Source organism: Phasianus colchicus, chromosome 5, assembly GCF_987193195.1.
Source record: "Phasianus colchicus chromosome 5, bPhaCol1.hap1.1, whole genome shotgun sequence".
NCBI classification, from domain to species: domain Eukaryota; kingdom Metazoa; phylum Chordata; class Aves; order Galliformes; family Phasianidae; genus Phasianus; species Phasianus colchicus.
In genome coordinates, this window is record NC_143440.1 from 55,275,680 (window position 1) to 55,292,911 (window position 17,232).

General features: G+C 47.0%; 1 protein-coding gene across 1 annotated transcript in view; it reads right to left on the reverse strand.

The window, feature by feature from the left end:
* Nucleotides 1–11,415: 11,415 nt before the first annotated feature.
* Nucleotides 11,416–17,232, reverse strand: part of PRKCH (protein kinase C eta) — a 108,131-nt gene continuing 102,314 nt past the window's right edge. The window contains exons 13-14 of the mRNA XM_031605318.2: nt 13,748–13,891; nt 11,416–12,421 (exon numbers count right to left, since the gene is read on the reverse strand). Of these exons, the coding sequence (XP_031461178.2) occupies nt 12,275–12,421; nt 13,748–13,891 (291 nt within the window). The 3' untranslated portion in view covers nt 11,416–12,274. The remainder of the gene's footprint in view (nt 12,422–13,747; nt 13,892–17,232) is intronic.

Genomic DNA, 17,232 nt, shown 5'->3' on the forward strand with positions numbered 1-17,232 from the left:
GGTTTTTTTGGCAATCGGGAAACAGCTCAGCCTGAATTTTCTCTTTTTCTGCACAAATGCTTAAAATTCTCCTGAAATAGCCTTTAAAAGCATTCTGTTTTGAATGCAATCTGGAAGTTATAGAGGAAGAAGAAGTGCTGCTCTGAGCTGCATGTGGCCAAGCTAGCCAGCACTGGCCAACTATAGGATTTATGCTGCATCATTGTTTTATTTGGCTCTTCTTAATGTCAATACCCACTGTGCTTTTGGGGTTGCATTAAAAAGTTAAAAAAGGAAAAAAACGAAGAGAGCTCAGGCCAAACTTTGGTGCCATTAAATCAGTCAATATACAGAGCAGCTGCTTTAAAGCCCAGAATCAATATTTTCCCGTCAGAGTCCTGCACAAAACACAGACCAGAGAAATTTGGGAGGTTTTGACGGAATTTTGTTTGGAAGCTTCTGACTCAGATCGGATGGCTTTGGGGACTGGGCTGGGAGGGAGTCAAGTCTGCAGGATGTGTTTATAGGAGTTCTGCACAGGGAAACATTCAAGAGTTGCACAGCCCTGCAGCCTCATGGGCCTCAGTGCTGTTTGCTGCTAGGAAAGGAAAAGCTCAAGCCAGGGAGCTTCATTCCACAAGTGAGATTTGTAAAGGAATCCATGCCAGCATACTCCTGCCAGCAGGTCTCTGATCAAAGCGGGTTTGAGATGAATGGAGAATCTCCCCACATACAACATGTAGATGCACATGAATGCCACGCCTGCGTTACTGCCTGCCTCAACCGCTCTCTCGCTCCAGGAGATGGGAAGGTCAGAAAATCTGGATCCATCCAGCTGGGATCCAGCATGACGCACAGAATGCTGAGGGGGAAAGGAAAAAAGTCCAAACAAAACCAAGGTCAGAAAAAAAATAAAGCCTGGAGATGTCAGGCATTAGGTCCTGGGGACACCTCTGCTGCTGGAAGCCACCAACAAGTGAAGGCCATCTCAGCAGCTCTACCAAAGCCATGGGGCAAGTGGGTCCCAAATGCACCCCAGCTGCCCTCAGAGGAGGCCAAGTAGCTTCTGTGACCCCCTCAGCACCTCCCACTGATCCCCCTCACGCCCCAATGTCCCCATTCCCTTTCCAGAGGAGCAGGAGTCCCGTGCTGGCTCTGTGCAGGTGGGGCAGGCTCATGAGGACGGGAAGTGGCACTGTTGGCATTGGGTGCTCCCTGCCTGGCTCTGTGAGATGGGAAGAGATGAGTCATGGTGGACAGGAAGAAGGAAACGGAAGGGCAAAGGAGCAGAAGGCTCTAATAAGATGGGACCAACAATCAGAGCAAATACTGAGTCACACAGCAGCAGCTGATTGAGGAAGGAGAACAACGGGGAATCTGACTGCAATGGAACAGAATCTCTGGGCCACATGGCCAAAGCTCTGCTGCCATCACCGAGTTGCAGGGCCTGCTTGTCTGCCGTATCAGCCCCCAGACCGACTGCCAGGCTGCCATAATAAGAACACTAGATGGAGGAGGAGATGTGTGCTCCCGTGGGTCTCCATCTTGTGGGGATGGCTGTGCAGGCAGGAGGTCAGGGCAAACAGCGAGCATTGTTTGCCATGCATCCTGGTAGAAAAACACTGGTGGTGACCAATGTTACCTCCTCTTAGGGTGATGAAAGAGGAGTCCCTGCTAGCTGAGCCTCTAAGAGGGTAGGAAGGCCAAACCACATGGGCTCAGGTCTGAAAAGCCACTGGCACTGCAGGCCCTGGGTGCACCTTCCAGTGCTGACACCAGGAATGTGAGCTTGGATGTAGGTCCTCTTCAAACACCCATGTGTCTTAAGGATGCCAAAGCCATAGTAGCAACCCGCTCAAGCAGCACAGACCCGCGGCAGACATGTGCCCATGCATCCCTACCGTGATGGACAGAGCCGTGCTCATTTACACCAGCTTCTAGTGCTGACACAGCACAGGAGCAGCTTGGTGAGCTGGGTAGATGAACAGCAACAACTTGAAAACACAAAGCACAGCATAAATGGTGACAAAATCAACTTCTCACAAATCAAGCTTAATTTTTTTCCTTGGTACAACAGTGCTCCTCCCCAAACAGGGAGCTGAAGTAACACGGAGGATCACAGACAGACAAAAAACGCGGAAGGAGAGGGAGGAGGATAGGTGAGACAACAGGAGGCGCGTGTAGGTGCTGAGCAAGGCACGTCCATGGCTGACGTGACCTAACACGGCTTTGCAAAGACCTGTCCAGGCACTGACCAGCCTGTGTGAGCACAGGTATGGCTCAGCATGATCTGCTAAGCAGGTCATTGGGAGATGGAAAGTCCCTCCAACGCTAACAAGTATGGGAAAAAATCAAGTGGGTGATGCTAACTCCCACAGAGCACAGATCACAGGACTTAATGCACAGCCCTGCTGTTGCCTGACCACTTGAGCTTCCCCATCAGCATAAGCCAAACACCATTTGGATTATGGCAGCCACCAGTGATTGCATCACAGTTGGTGATGTATGGTGCTGCTTGGTGGCTGGGTGGCTGGGTTACTGCTGCTCCGGGCCAGTGCTTCCCAGTCTGCCGTGCCTCCCTAGACACCTTCCATGTCCTTGTTGACAAAGAGAGTGAGGAATAATTGAGACATGGATGGTGGTGCTGGTGGTCCCCAGAGAGCAGTGCCCTCCTCTTGGTGGAAGCATGCTGCCCATGCGCAGCCACTGGTGATGAAGAAATGCTGTGGAAAGTGGCTGTACAACAGATTTGGGGATAACCTTCCCACAAATGCATGGGTGAACATGGGAAAAACACAGAATGTTTGTCATGGGCTTTTTGCCACAGGTGCTTGCTCCTAAACCAACTCAGCTCCAAGATTTCATGCTCTGTCTGTAGAGCAGCCATGAGTCATGGATGTTCACAAATCCATTTCAATGCCTAAAGTCGAGTTGTGGGTGCCACGCGAAGCTGTAAGCATTCACACCCCACCTACCCACCAGGCACAGCTCTGGAACCACTTTCTCACCTCCATCCTCTCATCCTCTCATCCTCTGGAGAACAGGCAGGGAAACACCAGGGATCTGCTAAGGAAGCAAACCGCCCTGGCAGCCCTTGTGCAGCTGCTCACTTGCCCCGCACCACCCCAGGATCACGGGCACCATGGGCGCTTTCCCTGTGCCAGTGGTGCAAGAACCACGGCCCATTGCATCACCCTGTGCCACCGCCTCGAGGGAGGGCTCCAGCACCAAACCTGGCAGCTCCCCGGGGGGAGACGTTGGCAGCAGGCTCCACCATATAAGAGGAAATGAGGAAATGCTTCCTCCGTCCTCTCCAAAATGCCTGGGGTCTGGAGACATTTCTGGGCTGTGCCGAAGCCGAGACCTGGTGAACAGAGACAGAAACGCTGCCCCCTCCTTGGAGAACTCAGCACAAGCTTGTATCTGCTTGCAAAGACTCAGCCCAGAAGGACAAGGGTTTTAGTTGCTTGAAAATGCTGTGGGCACATATTCAGATCTACCCATTATGGTCTGGGTGATTTTGCCCAGCAACGCTTCCTCACAGACCAGAAATTAGGGCTGAAGTGGAGCAATTAGCATCTGATGAAGGAATGAGGAGGTTACAATTTAAGGTCAGGACGGTTGTTTCTCAGCAAAGTGGAGCCTGAACGCTGTCAGGAATTTCTCAACAGTACTGTGAGAAAGAAGTTGCTCAGAACAGCAGCTCCACTTGGGCTGGAGAGTGCTCGGAGGTGCTCCAGCTCCTGCACGGTCACAATGCAGTGAGCTCCATTTTCCTTGCAAAGCCTTCCTGGCTGCATGCTGTGGGCAGTCTGCAACCGTGCCACCAGCACAACAGGGGAAGCTTAAAAACAGTTGCAAACATCATTCATAGAAAAATACAGTTACAAAGAGCTTCTGGCCCAAGGGAGTCCCTGAAAGCTCAGGGTTAATGGATACCCCTGGTCACAGGCAGGTCAGGACCTCGGAGCACCCAGTTCTCACTGGGGGCAGCTGAGGCAGGTAGGGGCATCACTGAGCATCATCATTGTATCACACCACAACTTCTAGGCCTTCCTTTGTGGTCTATTTTTGACCTGCTGTCTAATCGTGTAAGCCGCTTTCCAGAGCACCTAAAGCATTTGCAGCATTTGTTGACCTCCACCTGGTGCTCAGCCCCTCCACAAAGGGCCAGGAGGGAGATGGAAGAGCCAGGTTTGGTTTGACCTGGTTTCCTCACCCAGTGGTCCACAGGTTTTGGACAAAGCCAGGTGGGCAGGGGGGCAGTGGCTGTGCCCAGCTGGCACTGACACTACACGTTTGCTTGGTGGAGACCAAAAGCAACACATATCAAACAACACTTGTGTCCAGCTCTTCCCATGCAGCAGGGCCTGAACCAGAAAGCCAAATCACTTTGGTGCACTCAGCTCCACAACAAACAGTGGGTGTTGGGTTTTAAAGAGCGTGTCACCATGACCTCAATGGCCCACTTTATGTGTGGTGGCATGGAAGGGATCCCAAAGGTGAAAAGGCTTAATTAGTAATACTGCAAGCTGATTACCAGAGCCCATATATAGGGTGACCTGCATCTACTATCACTTAGCATAGTAATGACTAAGTACAGCCCGTGGTTTAAATATCTCCCTAATGCTAAAGCTAAATGCATCCATAGCCCTAACCCTCTAATTGAATGATTCTAAATATGATAGATTAGCTTTCCATCTCATTATACGCATCTAATCAGAGGATGAGGGCGTGTATACCCTGAGATGCACGGTTTTTCATTTCTCCTGCACTACAACAGCAATTACAAGAAAATTACCTGTATACTTGGGCTTGCCGCACACTTATCTTGTACCTCATCTCAGAAAGCTGCCATATTCGCTTCATGATGGTAATAAAACCAAGCCGCAGAGTCCTGCTTCTATTTGGACTCTGAGACACAGAAATGTAGGTGTCGCTTACTGACTTCTGCCTGATGACCCTAAAGCAGCGCCAGGCTCCTGTAGCCCCATAACCGCCCCAGGCAGCAGCGTGCTGTGGGAGAGGTTGGGAGTAGGAAGCAGGACAGGGTCGTGGCACGATAGTTTCTTAGGCTTTGACTGCTGATATTCAGTTAGGCCGCTCGCTCGGATATTGCTGTAAAATCTCCTGCTTCCAGCCACCAGCTGTATGGGGTGCTCTCTCAGGAGCTGCTCACTGCCCCAGGAACTGCTTGTTATGGCCCAGCCTGAGGACACGGGTGGGTGGAGGACTGAGGCAATGTCCCTGGATGACCTCATGTGCCTCTGCCAGTCCAGCCAAACACTAACAAGCTTGCTCTGTTGAGGCTCTCACCCCAGGTCGGGTAGCTCCAGGCACCTTGTCTCGTGCCTCGTCTTTTGTAGGAACCAGTCCCACCATGGGCTGGCTGCCAGTGTTGGGCTTCCATCAGGATCTCACCAGTGTCACCAGGCCCTGGTCGTGCATGGTTGTGGGTGCTTCACTTCCTCTATATTTAAACCAGTGTAGAGGCACCGGAGCCAAAATAGAGACCCAGAGCAACTCTACGGTCATGCTGGCCGATCCAGACCCACACAGGTAGGTCTATATGCAGACACAGACTAATTCATCACAGGGAGATGAGCCACATTATAATTTTGTCATCTTCCACTCAAGCGTCCCAGGCAGTGATTGCAGTTTGGGGATTTTCCAGCTCAGACAAATTGCCAGGCTCCACCAATGTAGCTGAGACAACCCATTTTTGGGTTATGGCGTCTTCACCAGCTTGGCAATAGCTGAGCTCCCCTCTGTCTGCACCAGGGAAATGCCTGCTGTGCATCGAGACTCGGGGCCATGGTAAATTGCTGCAGTGCAAGGAAAATTAAAGGAGTAAGGGCAACAGATTAGAGAAGGCATCCCGAACTGGCAGTGGAAATTCTTGCTCATTAGGAACAAAACCAGAAGACAGCTTTCAATTTCCAGGGTGTAATTTAGACCCAGGCTCTATGCAGCAATTTTAATAGGTCTGCGTGGAGCCCCAGTGACACTCAGTGATGAAGGTTCCCCCAAGTGGAAATCCAGGCTTAGCTGAGCAAGTCTAGAGGTCATACTTGTCTTTTTTCCTCCACTTAAAATTGAATTAAGAGTATTGAGAGTAACCTGGAACACTGTCCTGTGACACAGTGACATAGGGCTCACTTGTCCAGTCTCATTAGGCAGCTGGAAGCAGGTTTGTCCAGTGTCCAGTGGAAAATGCTCTGCCTTCTCTATGAAAAGAGGATTAGCGAGGAGTAAGAATAAAGGGCCTGAGAAGAGGCAAAGAGAAAGGCTGCCCCAAGGAAAGTAACATGTTCAGATCCGTCTATCAGATAACAATACTCAAGCACAAGCCCAAGAGTGTGTTCACAGAGCATAAGAACAACGGTGACTCAGCTCTAGATGAAATACTTACTCATCACTGCCTCCCTGCCCCAAGTCAGAAGGTTCTAGCTATCAATCTGTGTTCACTCCAAGTTTGGGAGACACCAACACCCCAGAAGCTAGAGGAGATCTCAGTCAGACGTTTGCTGTCATTTGCAAACACAATGACCCATTTCTTGGGGTGAATGTGACATTAAGTCTCATTTCAGAAGAAATCTGCGGTTAACACCAAGTGCCAAGGTAACTGAGATCCTCTTCCTTCCAGTTTTTGCATTTGGGAACAAAGCAAGACTTGTGCAAAAAGTAGCTCTGGGCAGCAGACAACAACTAGGAGCCCTGGAAGTGTTCTGCGTTTGAGTCTAGAATTAGATAAGATGGAAAAGTATAAAATTGCCTCTCATGCTCAGTCCAACCACAGCACACCTCAGCTGGTCTCCAACAACAGCATTACTGCCAGTTATCGCAATGCTTTTCTGCCTTGGTGTATTTGGTGGCTGCACTGCTTGCGTTGCAAGTATTGCGCAGTTTTGAGGACCTTGAAATCTTCTCCTGGAAGTGAGATCAAGAGGAAGCAGGTTTCATTTAAGAAAAAAATACATTTCTCACTGTTGTAGAAAAACTGAAACCATGACCCCAGCTCGCATTAAATGTTAGGAAATGAGAAATCAGATGAAAACCAAACCCCACTTCTGAAGAGAGGAGGGGGAGGGAAGGAAACTCTGGAGGAGCTGACTCACTAGTTTTGAGCAATCCTGAACTCAGTGCTAAAATCACTTATCTCCACTTTTACAAAACTCATTGCTAACAACAGCTGTGGGAGCTCAGAGCTGGAGTAACAGCAACCCAGAATTGTGACCCCATTTCTCAGAGGTCACGTTCCTGTCCCTTCTCTTTCTTAGTTTTAAGCAATTGCACAAGAGGGGAGATAGCCAGGCTTTCTCCCACAGCTTCCATATGGACATCACTAGGACTCTGGCTGACTCGGGGTCTCCACCATCTCATTCAAGACTTCCAGATGCCAACACTGCTTGGTAACCATGCACCAACCATTATTTATTGTTCTTCCACGCTTTTTGACCTCCTGTTCCTCCTATGGGCTTGGCTTCATCAGCAGAGGATTTCCAGTTGGCGATGGCCTAGGGGCGATGCTGAGCACAGGGCAACGAGTGGGGATGGATGAACAGAAGGCAAAAGTGACATTCTTGTGCAAGGACTGATGCAGGAGGTCAGCAATGCTGCTCGATGAGCTCTACGCACAGCAACGACACAAGTCATCAACGCCTTCCCAGCCTTCCTCTTCACCTTCCTCACTCCTGCTAAATGGGTTTGGAGACAGGGAGGCAAGAGACCACACAGTGGTGACAATACAGAAAGAATAGGAAGAGGCAGAAAAATATGTAAAACCCATCACGTCTTCTGTTCTTGAGGTTTTATCACTCATATTTTGGTATCTGGCATTTCTCTCCAAGATCCAATGCCTGGATTCTCATCAATTCACAATCTCCAGCTTTCATCTAAAAAAAATGTGATTACAACACATTCCACCTATTGATGTGGAGAAGTGCAAGTCAGAATCTGAAATATTCATAATCCAGATGTTAAAAAAAATGAAAAGATTTTGACATGTATTATTTTGGAAAGCTCTTGACTTCTGAATGAGCTGTGATTTTCAGAAGACCTGACTCATCATTTCTGAATGCTGGGGTTTGGCAGCCTTGTAACTATTTAGTAATACAAAGCCTTACTTGCAGCTTTCAATAAGAAATCTAATTGCATGATAAGGCAGATTTTTATCTCATTCATGTCATTTCCAAATATCAGGAAATTTACTTAACAGCAAGAGCTGTAAAAGCTGTGAAATGGTTCCCTGGGGAGGAGCAGAAATCTCATGACTACACACTGCTGAACGAACCAACAGCTCTCTTCTTACTGGCTAGGATAGAGTGGATGACCCCAGACACATTTTCCCCTTCACTTCTCTTGGCTCTGGCTAACCAAGCCCTCATTCTGCAGGCACTGAAGCCTATCTCCTATCCAGTCGGGGAAACAGCAACGTCTGCAGAAGGAACACACAGCTTCAAGCAAAAATATTGCTGGCAAACCATTTCACAGAATCATTAAGGTTGGAAAAGACCTTGAAGATCTAGTCCAGCCATCAACCCCCACCATGCCCACTAACCACGTCCCTCAGTGCCACATCACCACAGATCTTGAACACCTCCAGGGACGGTGATTCCACCACTCCCTGTGCAGCTGTGCCACTGCATTAGCCCTCTTTCTGAGAAGAAATATTTCCTAATATCGAGCCTGAACCTCTCTTGATGCAACTTAAGGCCATTAACTCTCATTTAGGACTCTCATTTAGGACACAAAGAAAAAGGAACCTGTGCCAACCTTTGAGAATGCACACAAAACATCTTTATCCAGCAGTTAGAATTGAATTTTTCTTACATTAAAATCCCTTAGGCACTTGGAGTACAGTGAGATTTTTTTCCCGCTGCCTATCAAGTAGTGGTATTAAAAATGATGTCTTTGGCAGCACAGTCAGTATGAGTAGATGCAAGATGATTTTAATCTATTCATTCTATACCATCTGCTTCTTACCCTCGACTTTCAAAGGCCTCAAATGAGATGTAGGCCATTGACTTTTATAGCTAAATTTCATCAACCTCTTTGAAAATGAAAGGATTGCGCAGAAGACAAATTTCGAGACATCAAAGGGACCTTCCCTTTTCATGCAAGCACTAAAAGCAGTGCAATGGGAACTAATTACAATTTGCTCTATTGCCAGTTTTCACACTGGAGCAAATACAAGCATTTTATGCTTTAAACCTTGCAACCTGTGTCTGCCAGCTTACGCTCCTGAAGCCAGAACCAAATTAATAGGCTAAAACCATCTTGCATTCACTCAGGCAAGCAATGAAGCCAGAAGAGCTGGCAGGCTAGCTCATGGAAAAGCTCTTTTTTCCCCCTTCCTGCTTTGTTTTAAAAATCAACATTTCTTTACATATTCACCAGCAGTGTAAACATTAATTCACCTTTTTCGAAAGCAGCTTTATTGCAGATACTTGTAAATGAGCTGATCTTCATCTGTGCTGCTGACAGAGTTTGGAGGGAGCACAGTTGAAATGGCAGCTACTCATAAAAGTACAGCAGAGTTCACGGACCTCGGCCAAATGTGGCTGACTCAAGATCTGCTGACTCGAGCCGCTGAAGTCATTACATAAACAGGCAGGCAATGGAAGGGAAAAGCTACCCCGAATAGTGAAGCAAGATCCAGGTGAAATTGTGAAAATCAAAGGCATTATAGCAGAACATGAGACTTCTAGTCCCAGCATGTAGTCCAATGAGGTTACGGGTAGGGTGGAGTGACCCTGACGGCACTGGAAATCAATGAGAAGTGAAGCTGGGTAAGAACTTCCCTTTGGTATTTCATCCCTGCCCCATCAAGTCAAAAACCTTTAGGTCAGAACAGGCATTGGCTAGCCAGGGCAGGAGCTCTTCCTGCTCTGTAGGATGGCCTCAGATGCCATTTTACATCTTCCAGTGACCTACAAGCTTCAAGCTTGTATGAATTTACACTTCACACAAATCACAACGGCACACCTACAGAAGCGTCCTAGTTTCCATTCCCCAAGCTTTCAGGATGGATTGGTTGGGGAATCTGGAGGGATCTGTTATCCCAACACAATTCTTCAAAGGTGTATCTTCCACATGCTTTGTGCCATCTGTAGTATAAGCAGAGCTGCTTGGACTCTGTGGTTGTGGAGACAGGATCAAATGTTTCGATGCTGAAGACAACACCAGCTCCTCCAAGAGGAATCATTCCAGGAGGTTTCCCGAGCCCCAGGGAAAGCACAACCAATGAAAACCTGGGATGTCACCAACATGTTGGCAAAACCACCTGTCACTTACTGTTCTCCTACACTGATCTCCAGGGAAAGATGGCTCATTCATAATCCTCAACAGAGAGTGAACCAAAAAACTGTCACAAAATTCATAAAAGGTTGCATCAAAAGTTTTGGTGCTCCCAGTCTCAATGGTCACATTTGCTGCAATTACGCCTGGGAAGCCAGCAATGCTGCAGTTAGTAATGCTGGAGCTACTTAGGGTCACATCTGCACCAAACACTATGCTTAACACACATCAGTGAGATGCCACAGTGACCCCTTCACTCAAATGCATTCATTCCTGTACCACTTCTTCCTATATAAGAAAGCAACTCAAGCTAGCTTGCACAGCTGGCTCTTGGATTAGTTTTCTGGATATCTGCTCTTCTTTCTTTCACACACATCTGTCCTTCCTTCTCCCTTGCCCCGCTTTGATGAAGCCAGCGACCTACAGATCAGCAAAGGCTGAGAGCCTGGCTGGATGCAATACAGCCAGAATACGTCCACAGAAGGGAGGAGACCAGAGGATGAAGCCATGCTTAGATTATAGAGAAAATGCAGGAAATAAGGAGGGAGGTGTGGTACAATACACAAACACAAAGGCAAAAAAAGTCCAAAGGTAACAAAACCTATGCTGCACCTGCCAAACAGTTCAGTGGATGGTTTAAGGGTAGAAGTAAAAAAAAAAAGTAAAAAAAGTAAGGAAAAGTAAAGTAAACGCCCTTTCAACAATAAGTTTGAAATCCTTCTTCTCCTGTAATTCATCAGCCCAAAAAGAGGTTATAACACTGACATAACAGCTTCAAGCCTAGCACAGAATGCAAAGATGTACCACGGAGCTACAGGAAAATCATTCAATTCTCAGAGGAGCAGGGAAATCACAGAAATATCTCACAGTCTGACTTCTGTCTGGTTTTCACAAACAGCACTAAAAACCTGCCTCCATCTGCCTGGCAGAGGCTTGAGGCTGCAATTGAAAAGAAGTGCCCCTGTGAGTCATAAGCCCTTAAATCTAAGCCAAACCAAGTCACCCTTTTCTCAGATAAGGCTTATCATTCTCTCTGGAGAAAGTCATCCTTTTACGTTACTTACTGGTCAGCAACTTCGAGGGATTTCCCAGCTTTGCAGCTCCCATCACAATAATGCTACAAATTAGCAATACCACTTCAGATCAAAATTTTAATGAGGCACTAAACCCACAAAAGGGGCTCTGTATAGCATAATTAAATAGAATGGGCCTAAATAAACAGTAAGGTTTTACTGGTTACATTATAGTTGAAAACAGCTGGGAGGCAAAGAATGGAGCATTGAAGATGCATGATGTAAAAAGGCATTTCACAGAATGCAACACTGAAACTTTTCATATCGCACAAACAGTAAAACACAACGAGCACGTGACTTCCCTTTGATTTGGAAGAATCTGTGTGGGCACAGGGCACTTGTTTTTTTCCTTCTGCCAGTTAGCACAATGAAATATTTCACTTGCAAACCCAAACAGCGGCAAAGAGAGTCATTCGTCCTTCGGAAAGAAATAAATACTTCAGAAATGGGTAAAGTCAGCAGGAATATCTGGTTCAATCAGGCCATGGGACGCTGGATCATGGCTCTCAAATGCTGGACAGTGCTGGGACTCCACAAAACAGCCTTGCAAACAATCAGAATTACTATAAGTCTGTTTGGCTCAGAGCTGCAAGACACTTGTTTCGTGCTCATGTCAACTCCTCGAATTTGCTGCAAGCGATGACATTCAGGCTGAGCCAAGTAGCTCAGCATCCAATTCTCCGTCTGCAGCAGCTATTTACAATATCACATTTGTTCCACCCTGTCAATATTTGATCCAAAAGCTGAATAAATCCTACAAACACAGGAAGGTTTCGATTTCACATTAAGGTAATGTTGACGGTGGTGCTTCTGTATCATGTAAAGTCAGAGCACTGTTACTCTTCGAGAATGAAATTTCTGGTAAACCTGATTTTCATTTCATCCCCCCCAGTTCTCTAAGCAGCCCTTTCTCAGAGTCGTAGCTATTGCTGCAGTTCTGGGCTTGTGAATGAAAAGTTTCTAAATTCATCCTGGTTTATCATCGGAAGAATTCCTTCTTCAATGGGAGTCAGAATGGGCTCCTCTTTTATAAAATCGGGATCAAAGTTGCTCACGTCATCTTTGGATTTCTGTCAAATGGAAAAGACAAAGGGAAGAGATGTCACAAGTATGCACCATCAGTTTGATATTTGCTTTGCATCTTTAGTCCAGTCTTTAGTGCAATGAACCGTTCCTCAACAAAGCTTACAGAGATTTTTCTGGGTCTGTACTGGGAGCAGCTGAGTGCCCCTCAGAGCCTCTTACAGTGTAAAGCCTTTTAGAGTCTTTGCAGGCTTTTGACAGGCAAACCTATCGCTGATTTAACTGATACTGCTGCTGAAGGGTTGCCTGCCTTGATGCAAAAGGATAGGGCACATAAATCAGTCCCTTTCCTCCAGTGTTAGCAAAGATCAAGCCATTCAAAATGGTCCATCAGCTATGTTCCCAATTAGCTGACTCCACACAGTCCTTCCTCATCTGCAGTGTCTCAGCTGGGCTTGCTGGGGGGTACACTCCTCTACATGCAGTCATTAAACTTACAAGATAATGAATTATGAGGTAGCAGAAAGACAGATGGCTTGACTCCAGGTGCTGGACTCCTAGCTTCACCAAAGTGGGACTGTTTACAATGTACACACACAAATTGGGTTTGTGACACGTTTTCACGAGGCACATGTTTTCCCTGCATCCAGAACAAGATGTTTTATCAACACTTAAGTCTAATGTTTCCAGATTTCGCCCAGATCACAGATGCACTAAGGAGCATCTCTTAGTCTTTGATTAACATTAAAAACCAATTAAGTGGCTGACCCTGTACTGCTGCAGTTACCCAGGATGCCTTATCCTGCACCCACTGAGCTCTGTGGAACAGGACCAAGCTGCCCACTGCTGTTAAGAGTTAGCAGCGTGACCACAGCATGAGACACAGCCAGCCTAACCAATAACTTCAAAGGCAGTGAAGTCATAGAGAGGACCCCAGAAAGGCTCTCCACAGAGAAGAACATCACAGTGCATCATTTTGGACACGTGGCACCAATGGGAAAATGGGCAGCACTGGTGGTGGAGCAGGTAGAATGAGGATTACTTACTCTGTTTTACATGTGGGCAAGGCCTAGGTAGCTAGGTGCCTGACCTGCAGCATCTGCTTTTACAAACCTTCCTCTTTTGGCACTGAGCAGACTTTGAAAATCCAGCATGGAGAGGAAAAGCAATCTGGACAACGTCATCTGTCCAACCAGCAGCCAAGCCAAGACCAGAGACCTCACCTCCTGCTTCCCCAACCAGAGCTTTCAAGTCAAGGCTGCATTTCCTCCTCCGCCTTTTGGATGTCACAGCAATAAACCTCCTTAAAAACCCCAGAAGAGACAAAACAAAAACAGGCCCCTTTCTTTCCCCCACCCCTCCTTCCCACATACAATTCGGGGTCTGAATGGTGGCTCCATCTGGCGCTGGTTCAGCAGCTCCCAGTCCAGTTCTTTGAAGTAGGGGTGCCGCAGGATCGCACTCTCACCACCCAATGCTATGCTGCCCAGCCTCATGCTGGGGTTCTTCGTCATGAACTGCAAAACAAAAAGGACTGTTTGTTTCCTCCTGCCTGGCAGGGCCAAGGGAGAAAGACCTATTAGCGGTGGCACAAAAGCTTGTCCTCAGCTTTCCTGTTGAACCCAGTTGCTGGCCAGACTTCTCAATTTCATTGTACTGGAACTGCATGCAAGGAACTTGACTCATTCTCTAGAGGAAGAAATCTAGGTGTATTTCTCCCTGGTCTCTTATTATTTCAGTCAAAACCTTGGTAACCACAGCAAGAAAAGAAAGTTGAAGTGCATCACTTGTAACGTTGTAGATGTTACACAGTGTCTGGGGTGTTATTTATTTCTGTATTAATTTCTGAGAAATACAAGCTCTCACTCAATGCTGTTCACCCACCAGCCAGGCTTTGGATGAGAGCCTGTCCTGAGCTGTGTCTTTTTCCTAAGCCTCAGCCCGCTGAAGCGCAGCCAGAAGCCTACGCTTTCCTTCCTGTCATCTTAGGAAACGAAAAAAAAAAACAGTGAGGCATTGGCTTTCAGAGTTCTCAAAACCTTGAGCAGATGAATACTTACAGGTGACTGTCTCCTCCTCTCAATGGCGAAACTCCAAAAGAGGGTTTCCTTTCGTAACACACTTTACTCTGCTACTAGCAAAAAGAAATCTGAAACTTCAGCCAAAGCGCCCTGATTTGCCCAAGGAGCAAAAGGAAAGCCATAGACCATGCACACAGTGTGAGAGGGCATTGATGGCTGCCCTCGTTAGGTCCCAACAAGAATGATGAAGTGTGAGTGCTTCAGATATTTCATAAGGAGAAGGGAAATACTGGGGGAGGAGAAGAATCCTTTCCCAAGGCAGGAAAAGAGCTAGCGTGCTTGTTAACTTAGGATTATAGTTCTTAAAAACTCAGTAACACACAATCTTTTCCTTCCCCTCAAGTATTTCTAATTCGTAGGAGAAACCAGGTTATGTTTAAGCTGGGAAAATAGCTGCTTTTATTTGCCTATTGAAACAGCAACATAAAGCAAGCCCCACACTGGTGGAGGTGTCCAGACGATTTCCTCGAAGATGAAAGAGCATTATGTTTAGCAAATAGCTGAACCAGCCAAACCAGACAATCGGTCACTGTTTCGGGAATGACCAAGTCTGCTGCATCTGGGCTGTGAGGAAATGAAAAGAAGGGGAGATGCAGCAAGAAGCCAACTTGTTTCTGACTGCAAGAGCTCTTCAGCAGGGACAAACTCTTCTAGGTCAAGAGGATAAAAAGTCTGGTCATTCCAGACTAAAGAGATGACAGGGAGAAGAAAGAAGACTGCCAGAATACTCCCCAGTGCTCTGTCTGGGGGGGCCTTCAGAGTGAAAGATGAGGGGATATCTGCAGCTCAGAGACCTCACAGGACCCAGAATCTGATAAATTGGCGGAAAAGCCCAGCTCCAACGTGACCTCCCCCCATCCTGACACCTCTCAGGACAGCTCCTGCCGCTGCACTCCCTATGGCGGAGCTGTTTTCCACCATCCCACCCCAAACCATCAATACAAGCACTGCTGAGAGCATCTAGTTTGTAAGAGCCATCACCAGGACAGGAGCAAACCAGCATGGCTCTCTCCAGCTGGGGCATCCATGTGCTCTCCCTGGATTCTTCACTCATGCAGTTTTTTCAGGGCCAAGCCAAAGGAACAGTACAACTTCCGTTTTTCCCTGAACCTTTCAACACATTTTTGTCCCTTCCTACCAACAGAAACCAAACACCATTTTCATCCCAAGGGACTCTGGCCCAAAATTTCTGTATAATTCTGATCTCCAGACAATATTTTGGTTTCCAAACCAGAAATAGGTCCAACCAAAATCTCTCAAGAGACTTGGTTCAAACAAGCCTTTGCAAGTCTTTACTTCTTTGGTTTGCAAAACATGCCAGAAATCTCCTGGTAAGCCCATATTTCTCTAGAAATTCCCTGCCCAGATCTTTGTCCCCACAGATGGATATCTGCACCTCACTAGCTCTGATCTGCATTGCTGGAACATTTAGAAAGCTCAAACAAGATCAGAGCTCGCTGGTTCTGGGAGTGGTAATGACTGAAAGAGTCCAAAAGACAAGGCAAAGAGGAGAGAAAGAGCTGGGAATAAGGCCCATATCCTCCGGCTCTCGACCTACCACTGGCACCATTATGCCAGGAAGCTTTTGCTAAACGTGTGTAAGGAAAAATCATGTAAGACTTAATCTCTGGAAAGTTAACATATTTTTCTCAGGTTCCCATTCGTGTGCAACCATAAGAGACCAAAACCTAAACTGGACTGCTCATTCCCAGACTTGCTTTGTTCAAAATGATGCCAAAATTGCACCAAGCAAAGGCATCCAATGCAACAAGCAGAGAGCCAATGTAAATGCATTCCTTACTGCTTAAAACACCCCTTTTGTTAGGATAAGGATTAGCCAAGTGCCATTCCTTGAGGTGGGCTGTTTTGGGCTCTGAAAAAAAAAGCAAAAACAAAAGAGTCAAAACAAAGACTGTTTAGAGCTGACCAGCTAGCTCTAGTTTGTGCACTCAACCCATGTATTGAGAAACCTCAGCTGACACCAAGCATCAGGCAACTCTAGGCTCCATCTGCTCCATGTCTGCTGTACAGAGAAGGCAGGAGGTGAGTGAACACTTCAAACTCGCCCACTGCTGGAATATGTTCTCCTCACTGGCTGCTGAGAGTGATGCTGAGCTGCTGCAGAAACTATGAATTAATCCTCACCACAAAAGCAGTAAGCTGATGGATGGGATACACAATCAAGCAGCACAATCCCTAGCCACCAGCACATGCTCAGTGCTGCTGCCTCTCTTCATCTGTAAAAGCAGGGTGCTAGAGTGACCCATCAGCACCCAAAAGATCTTGGCAAGGTTTTTTAAACTCCCAATAGCTTCTCAGATAGTGCAACCCTCTGAAGTGAGCTAATGGAGTGAATATATACCATGTACTCTATAAGGAGTATCAATGTAGCATGAAGAGGCTTCTCTTTCATGGGAGTCAAATTCTAACAATCTGCTGCAACAAAAGGGTGGGATATAATTTCAAAGGCTGACCTCTTATTGTTAACTTCCAACCCTAATAAATGTACTGTACACTGTGCTGAGACCTCTTGACTGCATCCGTGCATGGGAACTGGCACTGAAAATGTTGCCTCCACAAGTCAGCAAGCAGGGTGTGAAACACAATCCTGTCTCCGGGCAGCCACAGCTCCCTGTCAGATCACTCAGCCTGTGAATGTACGTATACCTCCACATCTAGCTGCTGTGACAAAAAAACAGATATCAGCCATTGCTGCTCTTCCCTTACGTGAAACGTCCCGGTGAATTTTGGAAGCAGCAGGCATGTCTCAGCAGCCT